Source organism: Sus scrofa, chromosome 5, assembly GCF_000003025.6.
Source record: "Sus scrofa isolate TJ Tabasco breed Duroc chromosome 5, Sscrofa11.1, whole genome shotgun sequence".
Classification (NCBI taxonomy): Eukaryota; Metazoa; Chordata; class Mammalia; order Artiodactyla; family Suidae; genus Sus; species Sus scrofa.
In genome coordinates this window covers 47,036,114-47,062,663 of record NC_010447.5, presented here as the reverse complement: position 1 = coordinate 47,062,663, position 26,550 = coordinate 47,036,114, and the positions used below count along the sequence as shown (strand labels likewise).

At 38.5% G+C, this 26,550-nt stretch overlaps 1 protein-coding gene across 2 annotated transcripts in view; it reads right to left on the bottom strand.

The window, feature by feature from the left end:
- ITPR2 (inositol 1,4,5-trisphosphate receptor type 2) overlaps positions 1-26,550 on the bottom strand; it is a 529,759-nt gene that overhangs the window by 403,018 nt on the left and 100,191 nt on the right. Inside the window, exons 3-10 of one of the 2 annotated variants that reach the window (XM_021092920.1) lie at positions 22,620-22,735; positions 21,760-21,846; positions 19,452-19,610; positions 18,326-18,430; positions 13,830-13,928; positions 13,235-13,318; positions 12,806-12,952; positions 7,250-7,345 (exon numbers count right to left, since the gene is read on the bottom strand). In XM_021092920.1, the coding sequence (XP_020948579.1) occupies positions 7,250-7,345; positions 12,806-12,952; positions 13,235-13,318; positions 13,830-13,901 (399 nt within the window). In that variant the 5' untranslated portion in view covers positions 13,902-13,928; positions 18,326-18,430; positions 19,452-19,610; positions 21,760-21,846; positions 22,620-22,735. The remainder of the gene's footprint in view (positions 1-7,249; positions 7,346-12,805; positions 12,953-13,234; positions 13,319-13,829; positions 13,929-18,325; positions 18,431-19,451; positions 19,611-21,759; positions 21,847-22,619; positions 22,736-26,550) is intronic. The other variant, XM_021092919.1, reaches the window with a different exon arrangement.

The window sequence follows — 26,550 nt, the reverse complement described above, 5'->3', positions numbered from 1 at the left end:
ATCTATGACAAAATGGTAGAGTGTGCTGGCAACTGCTATGTATTAAAGGCAAAAATATGTGACTGTTTACCTCTCTCTCATGTCACCTAATTTCTTGTATGGCCCACGAAAACTGACATTATAGGAAGTCAGCCTAATAATTCAGCACTGTAATGCATTATCTGACGAAACTATAAATGCCTTTATTACTTAATTCATAAGGTTCCACATTTTGTCCATGAGTTTCAAGCACTGTATATTACTCAAAAATAAATCTTGAATTCCCTAAGACAATACTGCCAGAGATGTTTAAATTGAAAAAGCATCCATTTCTAAACCTTGGATCACTTTAGTAACTTAGAGAATAAAATCTAAACAGTGTTCTATCTTACATCACCATCCTAATTCCTAGATGTTTTCCATAATTCACACACACACACACACACACGCACGCACATGAAATATGGTGCTATTCTTGTAATTTATGTGTTTTGTCTCCATAGACTTCAGAATCTTCAGCATATAAAATGGTCAAATTTTCTTTGGTTAGTTCCCCTTTCATCACTAAACAAACAATAAGCTTAACACATTTTTCTGATTAGCCTAGCCACCCAGTAAATATTGGTTAAATAGAATATCATGTTTAGGAAGTATAAGTAAAAAAATTAGGTGACTTTATTTTCCCATATGTGCTGAGATTTAAGGTTGCAGCTCCTTATACGTGCTGGGAGATTTATCATAGTCATCTATAGACATTAATAATTTAAACATCACATCAAACCAGTTATCTCAGATGTTTGTGTATGCTGGAAATGACTGCAAAAGAGATGTCCCAGAAATGGGTTCATATAATTCTCCTCCATTTGCAAACTCTTACAAGATAAGGACAATACGTTAATCACCTTTGTTTTCTTCACAATAACAAAACAGTGCTCCCACCTGGTAGGCCTTCAATAAATGAGCATGAAATTTCAGTATAATGTAGATCAGGGTTTCTCAACATTGGCACTACCGGCCCTTGGGGCCAGGTAATTCTTGGTAATGGGGGCTGCCCTGGGCATTATAGGATGGTTAGTTGCATCCCCAGCCTCAACCCACTAGATGCCAGGAGCTCCCTCTTCCCAGCTGTGACTATAAAAATGTCTCCAAGGAGTTTCTGCTGTGGCTCAGCATGTTAAGAACCTGACATAATATCCATGAGGATGGTCTGATCCCTGGCCTCTCTCAGCAGGTTAAGGACCTGGTGTTGTGATGAGCTGTGGCAAACCACAGATGCAGTTCAGATCCAACGCTGCTGTGGATGTGCTGTAGGCTGGCAGCTAGAGCTCTGATTAGACTCTTAGTCCAGAAATGTCCATATGCCACAGGGGTGGCCCTAAAAATTTTAAAATTAAGATGTCTCCACATGTCCCCTGGGAACAAGTTCATCCTCCAATGAGAACCACTGACAACAGATGAAACTCTACAAGCAGAGGGTTCAGCCTGACTACTATCATTATTTTGCTTTTTTAACTTTGGACAAAACAAATCACCTCTCTGAGCCCAGGTCTCCTTTTTGTAAAGTGAAATGATTGTACTGATAACCTCAGTGTCTCTATGATTAATTCAATAGACCATCTAATATTTATTAGATGTAAATTAAATATCAGACACTGTTCTAGGCACAAGGTAGCCAGGGGTGAGTCCCTAAACTTTTTCCCTTATTAAGTCACCTGACTGACAAAGAAATACCAGTTCTGGATAACAAAAATAATAAAAATAAGTTTTAAAATAATAATTGATAATAATAATAATAATAAACACTACTTCACATTTTCTGTCCCCTTCCTCCCATTGAAAGTGAAGGGACTTAACCCTTCCCAAATACCTTCTATGTACAAGGCGCTGAAAACTCACATATTCTTTAATTGCTACCAATCCCATAGAACAGATATTGTCACCTTTTTTACACACAAGGGAACTGGGCTTCAGAAAGCTTAAAAATCTGCTTAAAGGCAGAGAGATTGTGAGTGTATGTATACTTGGGGCTTTTCTTCCCATTGCACTAAACTCTCTTTGCCACTCTGGCCAATATAAACACCACAAATGCAAAGGCAATTCAAGAATTACATCATCCAATTTCCCAAGAATGCCTCAAGCATATTAAATTAATATTCCAAATTACAAATAGGTGTGTTGAGAGTGGAAAAGCTGGGGGCAGGGGGGAGAGTAATATGCTACCAAATCCTGCCCTCTGATAGGGTCCTCCCTTTCACACCCAAACAGCTCAGCCATCTTACATTTTAAAAAAACTTTATAAAAATCATAATCACTTCGGATGGATCTATACATGTATGTGTAACTGGGTCTACATGCTGTACAGTAGAAAATTGACAGAACACTGTAAACTAGCTATAGCGAAAAAATAAATATAAATTTTTTTTAAATTGCTGAAAAGGTGAGGCTTATGTCATGCATATTTTAGCATAATAAAAACATCTACAGTAAAAAATAAAATAAAAAATACTTTATAAAAATCTAATAGGACTCTTCCACTCCTTTTATTACTGTTTCTCCCCTTTTGCAGCCATTATTATACTAAAACTCTGTCCACACTTCCTTCCACTTCCTGATCCTTCCTCCACCCCACTGCGTTCTAGTTTCCACTAAAAAACGCTCTCAGCGAAGTCACAGATAATCATGTTCTTGCCAAATGCTGTAAAGACATTTTGTTCTTGACCTTTTCGGGCACACTCCCTTCGTACTGAAACTCTATCTTCCCTTGCTTGGCATCTGTGACTCAGCCCATTTGACCTTCCAGCTGCTTCTCTCACTTCTCAGGCTGCCGGTCTTTCTAATTTTACTTAATTTTAAGAACATTAATTTCCAGTAGTCAACATGTCACTGGTGGTGACACTCCAGTGCCACTCTGGAGTGGTCCTCTTTGAACAGAAATTCCTTAGTACCCTGCTCTTTCTGTTAAAGATAAAACCCATTCTCCTTGGCTTAATATTTATGGTCTGAAAAAACCAGCAGCCCGACCTTTCTAGCTCCACTACTCCCCTCTCACCTTCAAGCATCACTTCCAAACTCACACACATCTTATGTGTGATAACACATGAATTAGCCACATGACACTAGTTTGTATGAGGCCACACAGCTCCTTGTCCTCATTGCCTGAACATACTTCACTTCTTCCCAATCTGCCTTACTCATCCATCAAGGAGATACCCTTCCCTATACCTTCATTGCATCCTCTTCCAAAGGTAGAATTTTCTACCATTCCCAAGAGAATTTTAATTCTAATTTCTAGTCTTTTATAGAATATCCAGTAGACTTCTAAGTCTTAATTCAGACAAGATTCTCTACCTTACTGCTTAATTTTTCAAAGAGCTACTTCTTCAAAGACGTCCCTTCAGAACATTCATGGTATAAACAGCCCATAAATTGCAAAGCTCTATTTCATTTCATTGAGTGGATTCACTAAAAATGAGTCAGATATTTTTAAAAGTAAGGACCATCTCTATTTATCATCTAATAAAATTAGTCATGCTGGCATCCCTTACCAGATGTTTACAATGATTACACATCATGCCAAGCACTTGACCTCATTTCATTCTCTTAATAGTCTTATTACACAAGCATTGTGATTATCTTCATTTTCCAGGGGGAGGAAATGGGAACTTAGTGAGATTAATTTGCCCAAGTATATAAATTTCAAATTTTTCTTCTTCCCATCCTCTAAGTTTATAGAAGACTGAATAGTTTCTTCGTATTCAATTTGTTCATTCAAAAATAGTCACCAAATGCTTTTTAAGTATTAGGCACTGTCCGAGGTGCTGGGGACACAGTGGTAATGTTACAAAAAACAAATAAAAAATAAAAAACCTGCCTTTGTGGAGTGTTCATTCTGACAGAGAACGTCAATAAAATAAAACACACAATAAGTGAGACAGTGGGAAGTACTATAAAGAAAATTATCACAGATTAACATAATGGAGAGGGTCATGGGGTTGAGTTCTATTTTAGGGTTAGCATGTTTATAGAAACTTTGTGTTTCCACAACCTTTTTCTCATCACTTCCCCACCCCCACTCCCTTACCCTCCCTCACATCCAAAACCAAAGGTAGATAAGTAATACCAAAAACTCTGAGACCAAAAATTCTGTTTTTTTCTGGGCACATATCTGGACAAAACTTTCATCGAAAAAAGATACATGCACCCCTATGTTCATTGCAGCACTATTCACAATAGCCAAGACATGGAAACAACCTAAATGTCCATTGACAGATGAACGAAGATGTGGTATATATACACAATGGAATACTACTCGGCGATGAAAAAGAATAAAATGCCACTTGCAGCAACATGGATGGAACTGAAGACTTTCACACTAGGTGAAATAAGTCAGAAAGAGAAAGACAAATACCATATGATATTTTCTTTCTCTAATCTAATATGTGACATAAATGAACCTCTCTATAGAAAAGAAAAAACTCATGGACTTGGAGAACAGCCTTGTGGTTGCCAAGGGGGAGGGGGATGGGGTGGGATGGACTGGGAATTTGGGGTTAGTAGATGCAAACTATTGCATTTGGAGCAGATAAGCAATGAGATCCTGCTGTACAGCACAAGGAAGGATATCTAGTCACTTGTAATGGAACATGATGGAGGATAATGTGAGAAAAAGAACATATATGCGTGTGTGTGTGTGTGTGTGTGTGTGTATGTAAAGTAACATAATGTTTTTTCTATCAAAGGAAATCTTGGTTCCTCCATTTTGCTCCGGTTTTGGCTGAAACGCCCTCCTGCAACCCCCTCCTCTTTCCATCTTCTCCCAGTGGCAATTTGTTTCAAATTAGCCAACCAAGAAGAATGTGTGCCCTGACCTGACCAATGGGAAGGGGATAGGTATATCATCTGCATTAGGGATAAATAGGGAGGGTCTTGGAGTTCCCGTCGTGGCGCAGTGGTTAACGAATCCGACTAGGAACCATGAGGTTGCAGGTTCGATCCCTGGCCTTGCTCAGTGGGTTTAGGATCCAGCATTGCCATGAGCTGTGGTGTAGGTTACAGACGTGGCTTGGATCCTGCATTGCTGTGGCTGTGGTATAGGCTGGCGGCTACATCTCTGATTAGACCCCTAGCCTGGGAAACTCCATATGCCGCGGGCGCGGCCCAAGAAATGGCAAAAAAAAATAAATAAATAAGGAGGGTCTTTTCTTCTTTGCACATGCTTTTTGAGTACCCACGCCCTTCTGCAGAAGTAAAGAGCCTTGTTGAGATCTCCCCATGTTCATGTGTCTCATTTTCCAAAATTGACGATCTGAGCCATTTCCCCAACATATACATATATATATACACGTATGACTGGGTCACTTTGCTGTACAGCGGAAATTGACAGAGCATTGTAAATCGACTATAATAGAAATGTGTGTGCATGTGTGTAACTGAATCACTTTGCTATACACCTGAAACTAACACAATGTTGTAAATCAAACATACTTCAGTAAAAAGAAAATTTAGGAGTTCCCTCCTGGCTCAGTAGATTAAGGATCTGACGGTGTCTCTACTGTGGCTCTGATATTAGCTGTGACTCAGGTTTGATCCCTGGCCCAGGAACGTCCACATGTTTCAGATGTGATCAAAAAAAGTAAGAAAAAAGTAAATTAATACAAATAATATTAAATACAAATAAAATATAAATAAATATTAAATTAATATTATTTGGTGCAACTGGCCATCCCTTTCACCCTGGCATTTAGGCCCCAATCTCAAACTCAGCCAATCCTGAGGGAATGAGACATCATCCCGGGAGGGGGCTGTCCTTTGACCCCCCAAGTCTATATTGACTCAATAGGTGTTCTACGGAGTGTTCCAAACAAATTTAGGGCAAGAAATCAGGTAGCTGCTGGGTTTGAATCTGTTCTCTTTTGGTGATCATAACATAACCATAAACAGAAATGTTGATTGGATAAACTACATCTATTACAATCCACAAAGAGTCATAATTACACTAGAGATGCCATTAAAGAAACAGCTGAACAGCTAGGGCCAACTATTCAAATGGCATGGGAAAACAGACTTGCTTTAGACATGATGCTGGCAGAAAAGGGTGGAGTCTGTGTAATGACTGGTAGCCAGTGCTGTATCTTCATTCCCATCAACACCACCCCAGACGGCACCATCCCCAAGGCCCGACATGGATTAACAACCTTAGCAGATGAGCTTTCAGAGAATTCTGGTATTAAAGACCCCTTCACAGACCTTTTAGAAAATTGGTTTGGAAAATGGAAGGGACTAATAGCTTCAATCTTTACCCCTCTAACTGTTGTAGTTAGTGTCCTTGTCTTAGTTGCATGTTGTATAATTCCTTGTGCCAGGGGACTTATTCAAGGATTAATAGAAACTGCCCTAACAAAGCAACTGAGACCCCCTCCCCAACAAGCCAATATGCTCCTGATGGACACAATAGAACATGAGAGCCAAACCATGCTCAAAGAGTTTGAAGAAAAGAATATTTGATAAAAAAATGAAAGGGGGAAATTGTGGGAAAAATTAATACTAATTAATGAATATTAATTTAAAACTCATACTATTTAACACTGTAAATAAATTAATACATTTATAAAATTATAAAAATTAAAATAAATATTTTCAAAATTAATTTTAAACTAGATAGCCAAACTTTAAATCATTTCTAAAACTTCTGTACTGTTATTTCTACCCACCCTTCATTCTACGTGACTGTTAACATGCATTTAGTGGAGAAAGAAAAGACCTTTATATGTTTTTACCATTTTTCTTGACAATTTTAGGATAGTTCAATGTCTCAGAGAAAAAAGCCATTTCCTCTCCAATGGTTTGAACGACAAAAACCACCACCAGTGAAAGAGACCACAGAGATCAGCCTGAAATTGTCTGGGCGACACCAAGTCAACAATGAGCTGCTGCTGATTCCAAAGCAGACATTCTGAAAGAGCTAAGCTTAATCGGAAGTCTCAGGAAGAATCTCTTACAGATGCAAATCAGATACCCCCTTCCAGACACCCTTATAGCAAACCAACCATGGGGTTGTGTTGTTGATTTTGTTGTTTTAATTTTTAGGACAAAGATTATTTTAAGGCTTCAATTAATATTTACATTCTGAGAACAAGTTACATGCCAATCGGGAACATGATAGACAACAATCAAATGTGCATAACTTCCTACAAAATACACCATCTTTTGTATTGCCTGTTCCACTTTTTCAGAATCAAAGATTTAATAGCACTCTCTTTATTAATCTTACCTCTGCAGCTAAATAGTTCCCTGTTGCAAGATGTTTAAATCTGAACAAGCTGTTCCATTGTCCTGCACCCCCACGGCAGGGGTCATGATGAACCACCTACAGACAAAAAGAGAAAGGAAAATAAGGGCTTGAAAGCTATGCATGTTCCTGGCGAGCAAATGCCAACAGTTTACACAGAGTGCCCGCCCGCCCGTACATGCTAAACTTGTGTTTTCATGAATACAATGTGGCAGAAAAACAAAATTTCCCATAAGTGAGTGAGGGAACACTTAACCCACTGGGCTTGCATGATTCTCATGCCTCACATCTGCAAACACAGCCTTACTCCAAGAGACAAAAGGTCAAAACTAGAAATACCATGGGGTTTTCCCACACTTATTTTTCAAGCAGTCATTCAACAGATTATGTTAAGAGCCTACTAGGTGCCAGATACTCTTCTAGGGACCATAGCCATGAAGAGGACTGGAGCTTTCAAAAAGTAAGATTTGGCCAAGTGCCAGGAGGAAATGAACAGAGCACATGACTGATTACCCAGAGAATGCTTCTTTAGATATGGCGATCAGAGTGGACTCTCTGGGAGATGGAGTGTAAGTGGAAATCTGGAGGATGAGAATGAGGCAGTCATGTAGAGAGACTGGAAGGGGTCCTTCTAGGCAGATAGACCCATGATTGCCAAGGTCTGGAGATCTGGCCTAAATTAACTCTTGGCCCTTTCCATGTGTAGCTTATTAACTAACACCCTGTCCTTTGATACCTGTCCTAGAAACCCACCTTGCCTGAGACGTTGAGCCACTAGGCTCATTGAGAATGAGAGTGGAAGAAGGTCTGAATCAGCTGCTCATGACAGGTGGCTTAGTGTCCTAGCAAAGCTCAGGTCTTCCAATTCAAAGACCACTGTGTTTGAATCCCAGCGCCACCAACAACTAGAGGATGATCACAGCAAGTAATGGAACATCTTCAAGCCTGTTTCATCACGTACCGTGTGGGTTTAATTCATAGGATTGTTGCGAAGATTAAATATCATAAGGCATCCAGAGGGCTCAGGTAGCTTTTCACTATTCTCCAAGAGATAACCTTCTTTCTGTTACTTTGGACCATGCTTTGCCTCCTGCCCCATCCCCAAATTCTGTGTAGAACTTTCCAATACCTTTTGCTAGACTTCAGCTTCTCTGTATGTCTTCTCCAAAAACTCAAATGAGCTAATCAAGCTAATCATGAAAATACTTCAAAGTGGATGAAGTTTTACAAAAGTGTTCCCTCCCCTGTGGCCAAACACCTGCCCATTCTCCAAAGTTCAGTTCTCAAGTCAACCTTCTACCACCAAACCTTTGCTAATCCTATCGGCTGCTGTGATCTTGTTAATGTTTGAAGTCTTACTCCTTTGGGGGAGGCATAGATACCTTTGAGAATTTGATAAAATCTATTGGTTGTCCATACACAACATACACAGAGCTTTGGTATATGACTGCTAGAGGTTAATAAGTAACTTGAACTCACCATGAATCACAGACTATGAACTCTTGTTTTATACCCTAGTGGGACTAGAGACAGTAATATGGCTAGTAATATGGCATCCTGGGGGACAATTTGGAGATAGGAGAGGGAGAATGTTTTCATTTATCACAATGATTTTGGAGGGGTGCTATGGGCATGAATTACATATTATATATCCTGCAGTTCCCAGGAGAGTTCAGCATAAGCTAGATATTGTGTGTGACAGTCAGGATCATCACCACCTTTCTAAGCCCTCCCCTCCATCACGGAGATGGAAGGCAAAGGAAAATGGAAAAGAGGCTCATCCTAGGGCTCCAGCTGAGGTGGCAGCGTCTGTCTTGGCTTCCACAGGGAGGAATGAGGACTCCTGAAGTACAGGAAGTGACAACAGTGGCTTTAGGTAATGCCAGATCTTCAGATAAGACTATGTTCCCCAGCCCACTTTTCCCCATCCAGTCCTTCCAGCAATGCTGTAACCTAACTGCCTATATCAAATACCTCTCTGCTTGAAGCACCTGATGCTCAGGCTTCCAGACTGAAGCCTGGCTAGTGCAGCACACAGTACAGAAATGTCCTGCCTACCACTTTAAAATCTCCTACACAAATAAACCTACCACAAATATAAGTTGGTAATGCTTTACCATAAAATCATACTACAAGTTTTTACCTCAAATTATATGAAAAGGCCAATAATTTCAGAGAAATACAACGGAGAGGGAAGCTTAAATGAATTCAAGACATGATCTCAAAATGGCCAGATAATTTATTCACTGTCTCCATTCTGACCACTCAATGGGTCATAGCATTTCCAACTACATGTTTTATTAGAAACGATTTCAGTGCAGTGGTACAATTACAGCAAAAGCTATAAAACTTACAGTAAATGTATGAGACGAGATTCAAAACTCCTTTTAAAGGCTTAGAACCAAACATTAAATAGACAGAGACACATGAAATGCAAGGGACTCACTGCGTATGGAAATCACTCTGTGGGAGTTCCTATCATGGCTCAGTGGAAATGAATCTGACTAGCATCCATGAGGACACAGGTTTGATCCCCGGCTTTGCTCAGTGGGTTAAGGACCCAGCGTTGCTGTGGCTGTGGTGTAGGCCAGCAACTACAGCTCCGTTTCAACCTCTAGCCTGGGAACCTCCATATGCCGAGGGTGCAGCCCTAAAAAGACCAAGAAAAAAAAAAAAAAAGAAATCACTCCGTGACTTTTTCATGACTGTATTTAGCTAATTAAGTTTTAAAATAATATTTCACATTATTATTACCTCTAAATTTTGAAAACTTTTTGGAGCATAATGATAAGAAATCTATGGCATGAAAAATGTGTATTTTAATTATGTATTTATTCTCTGGTTGCCTGCTGTCTTTCTCTTACCCCAATAAGTTGTAAAGTAGGCTTCTGGAAAGAATATCATATAGTTTCAGTGGTGGTTATTTTCCCAAGACCTTCTCAATTCCCTGTCACCTACTGAAGGATATGCCGAATATATTGAAGGATATGGTCTCTGCTGAATGCTACAGACTAAAAGTATGCTCAACGTGAGTAGGGTTTCAAGATTAAAATATATATATTTGTGAAACAGCACACACAAAAAATTACATTTATATATTTTTTTGTGCTGTTTCCCCTCTATTCTATTTTTTTTTTTTTTTTTTTTTTTTTTTGCTTTCCAGGGCCACATTAGTGGCATATGTAAGTTCCCAGGCTCAGGGTCAAATCAGAGCTACAGCTGCTGGCCTACACCACAGCTCATGGTAATGCCAGATCCCCAACCCACTGAGAGAGGCCAGGAATCAAACCCACATCCTCATGGACACTAGATGGATTCTTTTCTGCTGAGCCACAATGGGAACTCCCACTATTCATCTCTATTCTAAACCATGTTGTAACTTAGAGAATTATTTTGATATTATATTTTTAATTAAAGTTCAGCTCATTTGCATATATATTATACTATCTTGTTTTCTCTCTTTCAATAGTTTGTTACATACCTCATTATCCCTATTTCAATTATGGTGATTTCTCTCTTTTTTTAAATCAGTACAAATAGGTCAATTCTGTTATTACTCCTCCTAATACTAGATATTATCTGAAGGTCCACCATTTTCTTCTGCTCTTTCATTTTCCTGAACTTGTATAAGATGTCTTCTGACCCTATTCATTTTTTTTTCTTTTTAGAGCCACACTTATGGTATATGTAAATTCCTGGGCTAGGGGTTGAATTGGAGCAGCAGCTGCAGTCCATGCAACAGCCACAGCAACACCGGATCTGAGCTACATCTGCAAACTATGCCGCAGCTTGTAGCAATGCTGGATCCTTAACCCACTGAGTGAGGCCATGGATCAAACTCACATCCTCATAGATACTAATTAACATTGGGTTTTAAGACCACTGAGCCACAGTGGGAGCTCCCTTGATCCTCTTTTCCTATCACCTCTCTCAAATCCAAATGTATCCACCAAAGACAGGTATAAATACCAAACCTTCTAGAGTAGGCACTTACATGTTGATATATGTATCATTCTATTAAGAATTATTGTCCTCTTCTTTCTTCTTTATATTAAAATTCAGGCATTTTATTAATATTTAATCATAAGAATATATAATCAAATAAACTATGAATTTCATTTGAGAACATTAAAAGAACTATAACAACCTATATGCTGTTAATGGGGGGGTGTGTTTGAAATGCTGAGAACCACTGCTATTGGTCTCGATGTCCTAAGTTAAATCAAGATGGAATGGAGAGATGTTGGCTTGTTTGAAGTTAATTATGTATATCTTGTCTCCTCCATTGTACAGAAAGTTCCTTTAAAAAAAAAAATCCAAACCTTCCATTTTTTTAATTACTCTTAGTGGCATATTTAAGAAAATATCTCTCAAAGGATGAATTCTTAACTATGATTCTCCTCACTCCAATAGAAATGGCATCGCCAGGAGGCACAAATATTCCTTTTGGTGAATACGCATTTGAGAATGCTCACTTACAGTGGGTCCTCCTGCTCCGTCTTAACCCCAATGCCATTTAAGGCCAAGGCCTTCGGTCTGATCAGTCCTGACAACACTTCAAAATGGAATTTTAAAACCCAAGGAGTTCCCGTCGCAGCGCAGTGGTTAACTAATCTGACTAGGAACCATGAGGATGCAGGTTCCATCCCTGCCCTTGCTCAGTGGGTTAAGGATCTGGTGTTGCTGTGAGCTGTGGTGTAGGTTGCAGATGCGGCTCAGATCCTGCATTGCCGTGGCTCTGGTGTAGGCCGGTGGCTACAGCTCCGATTAGACCCCTATCCTGGGAACTTCCATATGCTGTGGAAGCTGCCCTAGAAAAGGCAAAAAAAAAAAAAAAAAAAAAAAAAAAGCGTTCCTGCTGTGGCACAATAGGATCAGTGGCATTGCTGCAGCACCAGGCCACAGGTTCGATTCCTGGCCCCGGGGCATAGTGGGTTAAAAGATCCGGAATTGTCATTGGTCACAACTGCAGCTCGGATCTGATCCCTGGCTCAGGTACTCCATGTGCCACAAGGCAGCCAAAAAGCAAAATCATATATATGCCCTTATTAAACAAGAAAAGATGAAAGATGCCCCTGAGAAGATGGGTAAAGGAAGCAGTAACATTTCATACTAGTCACAGCAGAAAAGAGGTACAAGTTGGTTCAAAAAGTTATTGTTTTATGAATCCATCATAAAGGATGTTTAGGAGCTCCCATTGTGCCTCAGTGGGTTAAGAACCCAACATAAGTGTCCATGAGGATGCGGGTTCGATCTTTGGCCTCGCTCAGTGGGTTAAGGATCTGGCATTGTTGCAAGCTGTGGCATAGGTCACAGATTAGGCTTGGATCTGGCACTGCTGTGGTGTAGGCTGGCAGCTGAGTAGCTCCAATTTGACCCCTGTCCTGGCAACTTCCATGTGCCACAGATGCAGCCATAAAAAGTAAAGTAAAATAAAAGATTAAAAAATAAATGATGCCTATAAAAATAAAACAATCAGCCTAGTGACCTTATCTTTTGATACAGGTATTTATTAAAAGCCAAAAAATATCTACTCACCTCTATTTCCCAGAGTGCTTTAGAACTGGTAGCAGAAGTGGCTGATTGACGCAAAGTTGTACGAAGGAAAATGTGCTGTTTTTTCTCATATTCATCACAAGTCAAAAACTTCTCTTGTTCCGCATGAAACAATCTGACAACATCACCCTAGAAAACAGGTCAAGAAAACTGCATTTCCAACAAAGTCTGGACAACAAACATAAGAAGTAGGTTTCTGGTTTTGCTACTCTAGGCCCTTCCATTTACCCTTGGCTTTCAATGATTATTTATACATTTTCAAATATAGAAGGGAAAATTCAGTGTGCATATTAAGGTTTAGCATTGCATTTTAAACTTAAAACACCAGTGAATACACAGGTCTTGCATCTAGAAGATCAATAAAACTACTGTCAATTCTTCCAGCAAGTGTTCTGTGTAGCACATACTTACTCCTTTCAGTACGTCCTCTCTATAGGAACTGTATTTCATGAATAAAGTAATTTTCCAGCTAGTGTTGCAATTGACAGCATTCACCTATTAATAAAGAAATGGTAAGTTATCAGACTTCAGATTCCTTTTTATACCAGAAATTATTACTTCAATTAGTAGAAGGAGAAAAAAACTTTGGACAACAGGGTATGTACATCAATACAAATACCTTGGAATTTGAGGTTCAAACTATTGCCTTTGGAATGGATAAGCAATGAGATCCTGCTGTATAGCACTGGGAACTATACCTAGTCACTTTTGATGGAGCATGATGGAGGATAATGTGAGGAATAGAATGTATATATGTATATGTGAATGGGTCACCTTGCTGTTCAGTAGAAAATTGACAGAACAGTGTAAACCAGCTATAATGGAAGAAAATAAAAATCATTTTTAAAAAATGCCTTGGAAGGGCCATCTAAAATTTACATGTGTCTTAGGGATATTAACTAGCATGACTGGGCTTATACTTATGAAACTAATGAAAGAAACAAAAGGACTTTTTTTCTCTCCTGAAAAAAACCTGCAAAGTGATTTCCTTTCCTCCAAAACTTACCTCTTTGCACCCTGGATTATCGAGAAGCTCTATGTTGCTGGCATGTAGTGGCTGTCCTGCATTCACGGGCATCAAAACAACTTTGTCTCCAACAACAATCTAAGGATCAGAAATAAGTGGCAACTGAGACACTGCACAGGTCTTTGCTGCTATAGCGAAAGCTAAAAATAACTGCACAGAAGTCCTTGTTATTGACCTAACATTTGGCCCATTTTTCCTCCATACAAATTTTAGCTCAATCCTTTTTCTCTTTGAGATGAAATAACTTCTGATGAATGATCCTATAATCATGTCCCACAATGACTATCAGTCTGGATTCATAAAGCTGGTGTAGACCCTTTTCTTATTGGTCTCCTATTTCAATTAGAGCTTTCTTAATGTTAGTAAAAAGGGCCATATCCCTCCACAGAGGACCTGATGCCATGTATACAGGACATATAAAGAGTAAATGCATTTGCCACAAAAAAACAATCTGCCTAATCATTAGAACTGCTTCAAGTGCAAATAGGAAATCTTATACATTAGGATTATCTCTGGGATTAAAAACAAATCTTCTTTTTTCTTTTTAGGGCCACACATGCAGCATATGGAAGTTGCCAGACTAGGGGTCGAATCAGAGCTGCAGCGGAGGCCTATGCCCCAGCCACAGCAACATAGGATCTGAGTCACATCTGTGACCTATACTACAGCTTGCAGCAATGCTGGATCCTTAACCCACTGAGCGAGGCCTCAGAGGATCAAACCTGCATCCTCATGGAAACTATGTTGGTTCTTAACCTGATGAGCCACCATGGGAACTCCACAAATCTATTATTTTTTATCTTCTCCAGAATCTTAGAAATGTATTAAACATTCTAATGTTACCCTGAGTCAGAAAATGCAGAATTAGGTATGACCTTGTAGAAGTACGATTATAGTTTGGGCCTTGGGCACCTGGTTCACTTTTATCTTAAACATCCATCACTAATGTGGCCCCTTAAACCTGGTGCTCATTTTTAAAGAAAAATTAAAATTTGTTACAGGAAAAGTGCTCTAAAGAAGTAAATCTCCATTGATTTTTTTTTATTAATGCTATCATTAACAATATCTGCTTGAACTTCAAGTATTTTTATTCATAACTCAAATTGTGTGGAAAAGAAATTATGCTTTCTTAATGATAGTAATGATAATAATGAACAGTTATTAAATAGTTATTAAAGTTACTTTTGTTGTTCAGCTCCATTAGAAGACCTATTACTCTAGTACCTCCACTTTCCTTCACAGAATTGCTCAACTCAGAAATGAAAACCAGCACTTTCCTTTGCATATTTTATATCAACCAAATATTAGAATGGATTAATAGAGAACTGAAAAGCAAACTGGGACTCAGACAAAAAAATAACAGAATGTCTTCTCCATGGATCTGAACCTAAACCAAGACTTTAAGGAACACAATTTCATATTTTCAATATAAATTAGACTTTAATAAAGTATATACTACATTTATCTATAGTACTCTGCACTATTATTTGAAGATTCAAATGGGATAGAGAAGCCTCAAACTCACTAATTGAGCAAAAGAAGAGTATTCTTTGGTTTGCAGAAACAGCTTCTATTATTTATAGGACTGGTCTCTATTCACCATCCTGCTTTGCAAGTCATTATCAGGCAGGTGCTCTGACTCAAAAAGACCCATCACAGAAGCTCTCTATATGTCCACATAAAGAATAAAAAAATCATCAGGAAACCATGTTGAGAAGATAAGGGGGCAGAGCTGGTCTATATTTGGTGGGGGTGGAGAGGGAGAGAGAGCAGAAGCATATGCATAGGAAAGAGTCCTAGGGGTCAACTGTGTAAGAGAAAAGTAGAAATTGGGGACATGGGAAAGAGGATAGGAGAGCGACATTTCCTAATATATCTTTATATTGTTTTCTATCTTTGAGCCAATTTGAACAATTAAATTATAAACAACAACGACAAAAAAAGTCAACACAGGCATATTTTCAACATCCTCTTCAAAAACAAAAACATGTGTTATTGCACCATGACACCAAGGCAGCTCCCAGTCTCAGAATCTTGCAGAAGCCTGAGTAGTCTTTGATACTATAAACACTGGGACCTGAAACCACATTCTGCCAGTGCTACACCTGGCCGTCCAGCTTCTTAAAGAATTACATTGGGTTCACTATGTCATTCTTATCTGTACTATATAAATATTTGCCAATAAATTGCTATATATAATGACATATTGTAGCTAGATCCTTCCAATTAAAGGAACACTTTTGGTTGTACCTATATTCATGGCTCTAAGTCTTATTATTTTACTATAGCTGTTTGTAAGCTTTGGGTCAATCCTTGTGTTACTTTTACTTCAAAAAAAACACCTGTAAAATCTTATATAATTTTAAGAGACTAGCATATAGCCAAAATGTCACAAACTCCAGGGACTCATAAAATGGTATTTATAAGGAGAATCTAACATTAATCCACTAATCTCCAGTCCTACGTCTTGTTCTTGATAATGGTTTCTTTGGCTACCCACAATGAATAAAACCTACAAACAAAATGGACAAAGACGTTAATCATAAGATATAAAAAGCACAGTAGGAAGTGACAGGAAGAATTTTAAAGCATGTAAGAAATAGTCTGTATTCTCAGAGAATCCACACCTACTGAGAAAACTTGGTAAATATGGAGCTTGGTAATCTTCTCAGAAGAGCATAGGCCTGGAGCCTGATCCACTGATGGGGTCAGATGCCTTCTGAGAAGCCACAGATTCAATACAGAACTTGAGGGTGAAGTCATTTTCTACCACATCACACTCACCCTAGTGCACAAACATTTTTAAAAACTGCCATTCCAAATGCACTTCTGTTGATTCTATGTAACAGCTATATAAGAGTCACACTGAGATTTTACCGAAAATTAATGCCACTGGCAGCTACCAGTCTTTTGAAGTGGCGCCTGGACTGGTGAAGTGAACACAGCAGTAGAAATCAAACAGCAGGGATCGAGGCCCATCTTTGCTAGAATTCCAAGAGGTCTACTTTCGCAAAACAGCAAAATCGACTTGCTATTTAAAAAGGCGCTTTCCCTAAGGTTTAGGGTTTTTTCCTTGATTGAAAGAATATCTGGCCTTTTCTCGCTTTTAAAATCTATCATCAAGGTAAAGATCTTCTTGGATCAAAGTTGAAAATGAAAAATTAACTACTCAATCGTGGGATGATAAATGAAAATGAAATATTTATGTACTCTGCTCAAGGCTGTCCGCTGTGACCTTCTAACTGAGCAACAACTAGCAAGGACTTCTATACAGCTGAAAGTTAAGGGGTCCATGAATCTATTTTCCCCCAAACCACCCCACAATTCTATAAGATATATGCCAAAGGTGTCCTCAAATAGTAGAAACCATTGATTTTTGAGGATATAAGCATTTTTCTCCCCAAACTATCATCAGCCTCATTCTTACATTTGATTCCAGTCACTGAACATCTTGTGGATACTTACAACCTAAATCACCAACTTCACTAACTGCTAAACAGTAAGAAACTTGAAAATCCTTTAAACCTTGTGATTTCCCCCCTTTAGTTTAATATGCTTCTAAAGAAAATCAATAGCAATTAAACTCCTTGTTATGACATGATAGCCTTTCCAATGGCCTTCAGGAAAACACGGCAGACTTGTATTTTGGAAAAATGCTACCTCTTCCTAGGAAAGAAGATGAGCGTTACAATACAATTACTTATGTGGCAAATATAGGGCTATGGATGTGCCTTTCCTTTCAAAGCAGCCTTAATCACACACAAAAGCTACATAGTGGCAAGCAAAAACAGTGCACTATTTGAGCAAAAAGCCATGTGTAAGGTTGTTTGAGCCATGCTTTACAGAGCACATCTCTATAAGGAGGGCTTCTATATTGCACTTAACAATTACATGTCTGTTTTAACCAAGATGGAGTGTTTGGGTGGTAGGTTTTTTTCCCCTTCACACGCACCCACCCCCAAAACCCAGTACAACTAATTATTTGAAAATAGTTCATTACATTCAACTCTCCTTGACCCTGTAAAGGCACTTGGGAGCAGGGAAAGAATAGACAGAATGAAAAAAACAGAACGAATTATTAAAATCCACAGTAATCTTAAGCCTCGATTTATCCCATCATTTCATTGCATCCCTTCAGAGCTCGAGTTCAGGTTTTATTTGTTTTGATGTTTAATTTTCACAGGCCACCTACAAACAGGGACACTGCTCAGAGGGGTGCTGGAAAAGGAAATAAGCATTACAAAATAGGGCATCTGAAGACACAGGTTGTTCATAAACCGCATAAATCAGCCCTTGAATAACTGAGAGTTGATTGTAATTAACTACCAACTGAAATTAAAATGTATGTCATGCTCACAGCATACATCACTTGATGCCAAAAGAAAAAAAAAAAAGTCAAACTTATTTTTAAGGAATCAGACACAGGATTTAAAGTGCATTACATTCCTGCATGCCATGCTGCTCCCAAACCTTACCTAAGGAGGATATCATCAGATAATCTATTAACCAATTTAAACCATGAAGCTTGCATCCTGTGGAACTGAATTTGGACTTCAAAATTCACTGGAGAAATAAATTCACTACAACAGAAGACATTACGAAGACAAGAAACACCCAATACATTTTAAAATGTCATCACTGTATGGATTGAGAAAACTGTCAGAATAATCACACTTTTATATTGCTTTGAATTTTTAATGCTAATTTTTCAAAATCTCAACTATTTTTCTTGATAACCTGACCCAGTATTTGTAAAGCATTTGATTTATGAAAGTTATTCAGTATTTGGTGTCAATCAGAATTTATTAAGCACCTCCCATATGCCAGAGACTGTCACCTGCTACTTCATTTGCTACACACAAAAATATCTAACTATGGATCCTACTGAATCATTCCATGTAATTTTTATTTTCTCTACTCTATGAAGTAGCAGAAAAATATTTTAGCAACTACTAAATTTCACAATACACCATGATCATATTGTACAGCATATTTAAATGCTGTCAACAATGAGCTACTGCCAATCTATAGCTCCCCATGCATTACACTGTAACTGGCCACAGAGACAGTAAATGAAATATTGTCATGATTCACTGTGCTACTCTATTCATTCAAAAGGGGAGACACCTTCTAAACACTGCTCTTTTCCCTTATAGCCATGCTCCCTCCTGATTAGACAGAGAAGCAAACTCTGCCTTTCCCTTAAAAAAAAAAATAATAATAATAATAATCAGCCAACATTAACTTTACTGAAATTCCTTTTGGCTGCAAGGTGATTTTCAATTGTCTGATCTTTGTCTTTTTACGATTCCAGACTGTAACTTGTGCTCTAAATAAATGCTACCTATTAAGGAAATTAACATATAAAACAGGTATTGAAAATTGAAAACTGTATTTCCTCTCTTTGTACTTTCTGGATTCTCTATGATTAAGAACTCTTGTATTTAAGAATGCATGAATGTATATAAATGTATGACTGGGTCACTCTGCTATACAGCAGAAATTGACACAACCCTGTAAATCAACTATACTCTAATAAAAATTTAAAAAAATGAAAAAAAAAGAATGCATTGCTTTTCTCTTCATCTTGTATTTACATACATTGTCACCCTCACTTCTCAGCTTCCAGAAGGGATGAATATAAAACCAAGACCCTTCATTTCCTGCAGCATCCAAGGACACACGCATGGCATTCTTCTCCAGTAAAGCGGGTAATCTCTTGTTGACAGTCAGATACTTGTTGCTTTTTATATGCAGTAGCTGTAGGAGAAGGATATGGATTACCACCTTTGTTCTTTGATCTCCTCTGTTAATCACATGTATATGTTTAAATTTATATCATGTGCCCACGTAACACAGCTCACAGCTCGGGTTAGAGATGAAACAAAGAAACTCCTTGCCAACTCCACACTCACCACCATTCCAAGCTGACACTCTTTGGATTCCTCCTCACCTCCACCCCCAATTCTGTTTCATAATGAAGTGAGCACATGAGAAAAACAAACCAGGTCTCTGAATGACTTTCATCTATGGAAAAATAACAGGATAAACCCAGGCTTCCCAAAGGAGACCTGGAGGTCCCCTCACCCCCCAACCCACATTCTTTCTCAATTCCTGCCCAGCCGCACAAAGAGAATATACTAAAGAATAACCAAGGAACTGGAAGAATGCACCAACCCATTTAGTATTATTAACCACCCCTGCCCACAGACAGCCCTCGTCCTGGGAGGAGGCAGGCTCTCATGCTAGACAAACTCTGCCACTTCCACGAGGAGACGCCCATCCCGCCCCTTCTCAGACGAGGGCAAAAGCAGCTCTGCTCAGGTTATTTGGACTCCATGGGCAAAACCTTTCCAAGATATTATTCTACTGAGTCAGAAAACTAAAACAAATAACCTTCCCGTCTATTACTACAATCATTTCAAGAAAGAATGGTCATTCTACTATCCACAATATCAGAAGGAAATTATCTCAGAAACCAGTGAAAACCCTCCTAGGCCAACAGCACTCTTTTCGGAATCCACCCTGCTACAGCACTTGGCTCAGCCCCTAACTCACCACGCCAACATTTGCAAGTCAGGTTCTTGACAAGAACGTGAGCTCCAATGGCTGGTGCTTAATATTAACCCAAACTTGGTTAAGAGAAACTCAAGTTATGGGGGACCACCCAAGGGACATGCAGCCACTGGATATAACCCATTACTGGATGAACTCAGTTGTCTAGGGAGCCACAGACCCAGGCTCCCTCGTCCCATCAGAGACCTGCTCTGATGGTCCTGTACTCTGGCATTTTGCCATTGGCCAATAACAAAACATCAGAGGATGTTATTTTTCAAAACAGCTCTATGAAACACCTCTTTGTAGTACTTATGGTTAAGGAAGTTGTTAGGACCATTGTTTACTATCTTAAACAGTGTCCTCTTTATGAAAGCTCATTGGAGAGACAGTTTTCTGGTCTTCTTCCTGGGAATGTTTGGGCTTCTAGACTTCTCACTTCAGTTCTATGTATGGTGCTTTTATGTGAAGGCTGCAATATTTGATGCCCTTCTAGCTAAGTGGGCAACCGTAAGGCTTCTAATCAAAGTCTACCTGCCCTTACAACACAGATTTTATAAACACACCTGGCCCTAGACTTCACTTTATTCATATTCATTATCTTCCCTTTGATCCAGTTGCTTTATTTTTTTCTATTTTATCTTTTTATGTGGAATGTATTTTTGAAAATGCCTTACATTCTTTTTGGTACAAGGTGAAACACATATTAACCATCCAAGTACAAAACTAAGAGATCTAGGAGGAGCACCAGACAGGGATGTAGCTGAGACAAATCAGAGTGCCTAACTGAAATAGATTTAATAACAACTCAAGGACAATTCCCATCTAAAAGGACAATTTGATTTTTGGATGCAAACTGCTATATTTGGAATGGATGGGCAATGGGATCCTACTTTACAGCACAGGGAAATGTGTGCGATTGGGTCACTTTGTTGTACAACAGAACTTGATGAAACATTGTAAATCAAATATATTTTAATAATAGCAAAAAAATAAAAAATAAAAGGATAATTTGAAAACTTCCTACAAAATGAAAGGATAAAGCCTCATACATCACCTGTTAGTCTCATTGTTTCTAAAGGACTATTTTATTACAGGTCTTCCCCATCTTCTTTCTTCTGATTTAATAATCTGTGCATACATCTAGACAGGCTTCTTTATGTATATTCACCAGATATATTTATACAGAATGGTGTGCTGAATATTAACTGAAAATCTCACACTGTCTATATAATTTCCCACCAAAGAACAAATGATGATGTCCTCAAATTTTAATGCAGTTTGGCATTCCTACCAAAAGTAAATTATCCATAAAATATTCACCTCTTTTAGGAGAAAGTAAATAGACACTTACTTGTATAACATTACTGTATTTCACAATTTCTCCCAACAGTTTCTTATTCTCTGACTCATTTTGTTTTTGTTCCAGTTCTGCAGCATGCTGTAAAATGATTATCAAATATTTAGTATGGAAGCATAGTAAACAGAGCACAATAATTGACAAAGAAATGAGGTTTATTTTAGGAACAAAGACAACCACGACTAAAATAGGCTGGTTGCTTTACTCTTGGTGCTTCAGGAAAGAGAGACAATAATTAAATATGTGATTATAACATGTGATAATCCTCTGTTTAAGGCTGAAATGTAGCCAAAAATATTTTGGGATACTTTTATGTTGGAAATTTCAGAAAGCACTAGGCATGTTGGTCTTCTAATGTTACTTTCAGAGAGAATATTGCTAGAGAAACCAAATATAGTAGGTAATTTTCAAAAGCCTGAAAATACCGTTTCCATTCTTAGAGTAACAGGAATTTCAATGACACAAATTAAGTTCTATGAAGTTGATACTCAGGCCAAATCAGAAACAATAGACTTAATTTTTTTCCAATAGTCTTTCAAAAAAATTAGGGCCCATGCCAAGTAAAACATAACTGGATGTGATATTCCTACAGAGATTTCATATTGGTTTTTAGTGTGATGTGAATATTTGAATTAGTCTGACACGTCCTGATAAAGAGCAGAAATGTATTATCTACACACCAGGAAATCAGTAGTCACACCCTATAACTTAAAAATCCTTTGACTTGCAATGTGCTGCCACATCTATTCTGAATCTCAGTGTATCAAATGAAATCACTAAGCTATGAAATAAATCTTTTGTTATTGCTGTACTTGTTCTAGTCTAAGCCGGACAGATGGAAGGCTGGCCCTTACCTGTAATTTCTTCAGCAAGGCTGTCTCTGTGTGGTTCCCTTGTTTAGCTTGCTTGGCTTTCCAATATTGTTTCTGTGCAGAATATCGGTTCATAGGGCACACCTTAAAGAGGCAGTCTATGACAAACCAACAAATGAAAACACTGTAACTAGGGAGACCAGCATTTCTTAGATTTCCCTTATAGCCTAGCTTTGGGATCTTGGAATCCCTGAGTATAAATAACATTTAAACATCATCTAGTCCATACCCCAATCAACTCTTAAATCCCCCCCCATAACATCCTTTTCAAATGATTATTTAGCCTGTTAAAATACCACCTTGTTTATTAGTATAGGGTTTTCAAAGGAAACAATAGCTAGTGTAATTTATAAAGAAATCAAACCAATGTATTCCTTTTAAAGCACTTCTTAATCATAATGAGGTACCTGGTCTTAGAAAATCAATTGAATGAGATTAGTGTCTGTCACTGCCTTATCTGACCCTGCACAATTAATTACTTATTCACAATAGGTATCTTTGACAGCCAAAGTGATGCAAGCAGTGGAAACAATCACAGTAACCCATTTCATCCACCCATTACCCAAGTTTCCACATTCCTGGGGTGAATATGGTGTGGAAATAGGAGACCCAGGGTGTTATAAGGGAAAAACAAAATAAAACAACAAAAAACTAAACCAAAATTTTAGTCCTAAATCTACCGCTAATATCAAGTTAGGAAATCATAGTGGGATAATATAATTAGTGATATCTCTTAAGTCAAAAAGCAAAATATATTTCTTCTGTGTAATAAGGAAAATGGAAGTCTATCTAAACAATGCTTGCATATGGTAATGATTTTATACTTTGTGGAAAAGACTACAATCTAGAATAAAGGTCAATTCCCAAAATTCTATTAACAAAGAAGTATTGACATAAAGGATTCAAATATTATTTTCATTTTTCTCACAAAAAATAATAATTCTATATAACAAATTTATCTTGTTTTGATGTGTTAATATTATAATCTTTTGCATTTTTAAAATATGTTTCACAAAATAAAATTCATTCAACTCAAATCTCCATTTTAGCTACATTCTTGACTACATTATATACAGGCTCACTCTATTATTCTCCTTAAAAGTAATCATAAAACTAAATGAGACTTGATTAGTTTTCAAATCTCACTTACTTACGCCTCTAATGACACACATGATCAAGAAATATGACTAAATTTTTGTAAGGACTTCTTAAAATTAAATAATGACTTTTTTCCCTTTAGCTTATAATCACAAACACAAATTCTGTTGATTGCCTCCTGCCTACACATATAGAGCTCTAGAAAACATTATTAATTTCCAGTCTAAAAGTTATTGATGTGGGAGTTCGCATTGTGTCTCAGCAGGTTACGAACCCAACTGGTACCCGTGAGGATGCGGTTTTGATCCCTGACCTTGCTCAGGGGGTTAAGGACCTGGCATTGCCGCGAGCTGTGGCGTAGGTCACAGATGTGGCTCAGATCCTACGTTGCTATGGCTGTGGTGTAGGCTGGCAGCTACAGCTCTGATTCAACCCCTAGCCTGGGAACTTCCATATGCTGCAGATGCAGCCTTAAAAAATTTTTTTTAAATAAATAAAGTTATTGATGTGGATGAATAAATATTTTATAAGTAGCAGAAAAGAGACACCTTCTAACTGCTGAAAGTATGTTGGAAGAGGGTGGTAACTGCAATATGATACAGGAACCATCACTTGGCAAAAGCCTTATAACTAGAAAGCCTTGTAACTAGACCTGAAAACTGTTTTCCTTGGCAACATATTTAATAAGTCCTAGAAAATATGTCCTATATATTAGTATCTACAAAGAGAAGAAACACTTTTTTTCAAGCACACATATGGAGTTTGTTCACAGATATCTCCAAAACAGCACTCCCAGTTTAATTCAGCAGACTATTTTGACTGTCTTATATTAGGTAAGTGGACATCCTCTACATTGTATAGTTCAGCAAAAACCCAAGTCCATATTCAAGTAGAACCAAACTCTATAATCTGCAGTCTCTACTTCTGACTTCATTTATCTATGAAAAGAGAGGGGGAAAAAATGTGTGCTCCATTACTTCAAATTCCATTACTTAAGTTCATTAGAAAATGGTCTTGGACAAAGACAATATTTTCCCGAAATTCTAGACCATCCCAGGAGCACTCCTAGTGAGTGGTATCCTTGGGTAGCTAGCAAAGAAACCGGGTGTCATGGGCCTCATCATCCCAACTAAAGTTATTGGGAAGTGAAGCCAAACAACCAGTCAACTAGAGTTTTCTGGTTAGATTGCCTCTGGGTGCTAAGACTCGGATCCTGTCCTCAGAAAGCCCTCCATATAGTGGGCAAAATGGGCATCTGCTGTGTGCCAATGTTTCACAACAGAGCTGTGGAGAAGGTGCTGGGGGCTCAAAGATGCGTATGATCAGCTTCTTCAGGGGAGGCCAGAAGAGTTTCCCCAAAGAAGACACAAGTCAAGAACCAATATTAATTCAGCACACTGGGAGTTCCCTGGTGGTCTAGTGGTCAGGACCTGGACTTTCACCACTGCCTGTGTTCAATCCTTGATCTGGGATTTGAGATTCCACATCAAACCACTGCATGGGATGTGTCCCCTCACCCCCAAGAGGAAATTCAGCACTTCGGCAAAAGGGTTCAAATGCTCAGAGAGGAAGGGAGTTCTCAAAGAGCCCATGGCCAGTACAAGGGCAGAGAAGGATGCCCAGAGAAGGAAAACTCGAGCCCAGGCTTTGACATGAAGTCCAAGAAGCTGGTCTGCAGAGGGGCACATTCTTGGTAAGGAGTATGCCCTTTATCCCATGGGAAATGCCCTGCTCTTACAGGGTTTTCAGCTCTTGGAGCGTATGAGGGTGGTGAGAACACAGCAAGATGCCCAACACAAAAGCCCACTGCCAGCATAATGAGAGTCAGGAAATCTCTGCTTTGGGGCATGCAAGGGAGTTTGAGGGCAGCTGTAGATGTAAAAGGAAATCAGCAGAACCAACAGGCTTAATCTTATCTGTTCATGTGGGATGGGAAGAGAGAGGGAGGACAGCCAAGCAGGCCTCCACCCACTCCCTCAGAGACACTAAGCCTCAGATTTCAAAAGCACTTTCCATTTTCAGGGCCTCAGTTGCATGGTTCCCCTCAGCAATCTCCTCCAGGAGGCATCTTATTTTGTAAATAACCGGTCTGTTTGCATGGGAACTAATATCACAGGTCTATTTTGGTTGATGGGAGGGAACCCAGGGCATGTAAAAGTCAATAAAAATGCTTGTAGTGGTGATAATGGTGTGTGTGTGTGTGTGTGTGTTTAATTCTCTCTGCCTCCTTTGCAAAACATTTTCAAAAACCTACCGGTCTTGGGCTAGTCACATATTTTGTCTGATTCTAAATAAAGGCATTAGTAAGACCTGCCACGCCTAATTCATAGGGCGGCTGAGATGTGCAAAAAAGACAATCTGTAAAACTACCCTGTGAACTTTAAAGCCTATTATAAGTGTTAAATGTAAGGTATCATTATTAATATTGCTTCATTCATTCAGCAATAGTTTCACGAAGATCAAGAGGTGACTAAACATTTACAGAGCTCTCGGTAAGAAGCATCAAAAGGAGAGTTTTCCGATTAAATCCAAACATAACCCAAATGTGCCCAAGTTCATGGCAAGATGTTCGCCTTTGTGGTTTAAGAGGCCACAATGTGTTTTTTTATACAGTTCTGGAATTCCCTGAAAGAGCATGGCAGGTAGCAGAGGATGCAATCCCCATTACCTTTTAACACATTTAAAATATGCAGAAGCAATCACGAGCATCACCATGGGTACAGCCTTTGACAAAAAGTCCATGTTTCTTTTTTCTTTTTTTCTTTTTTTTTTTTTGCTTTTTAAGGCCACACCTGTGGCATACGGAAGTTCCCGG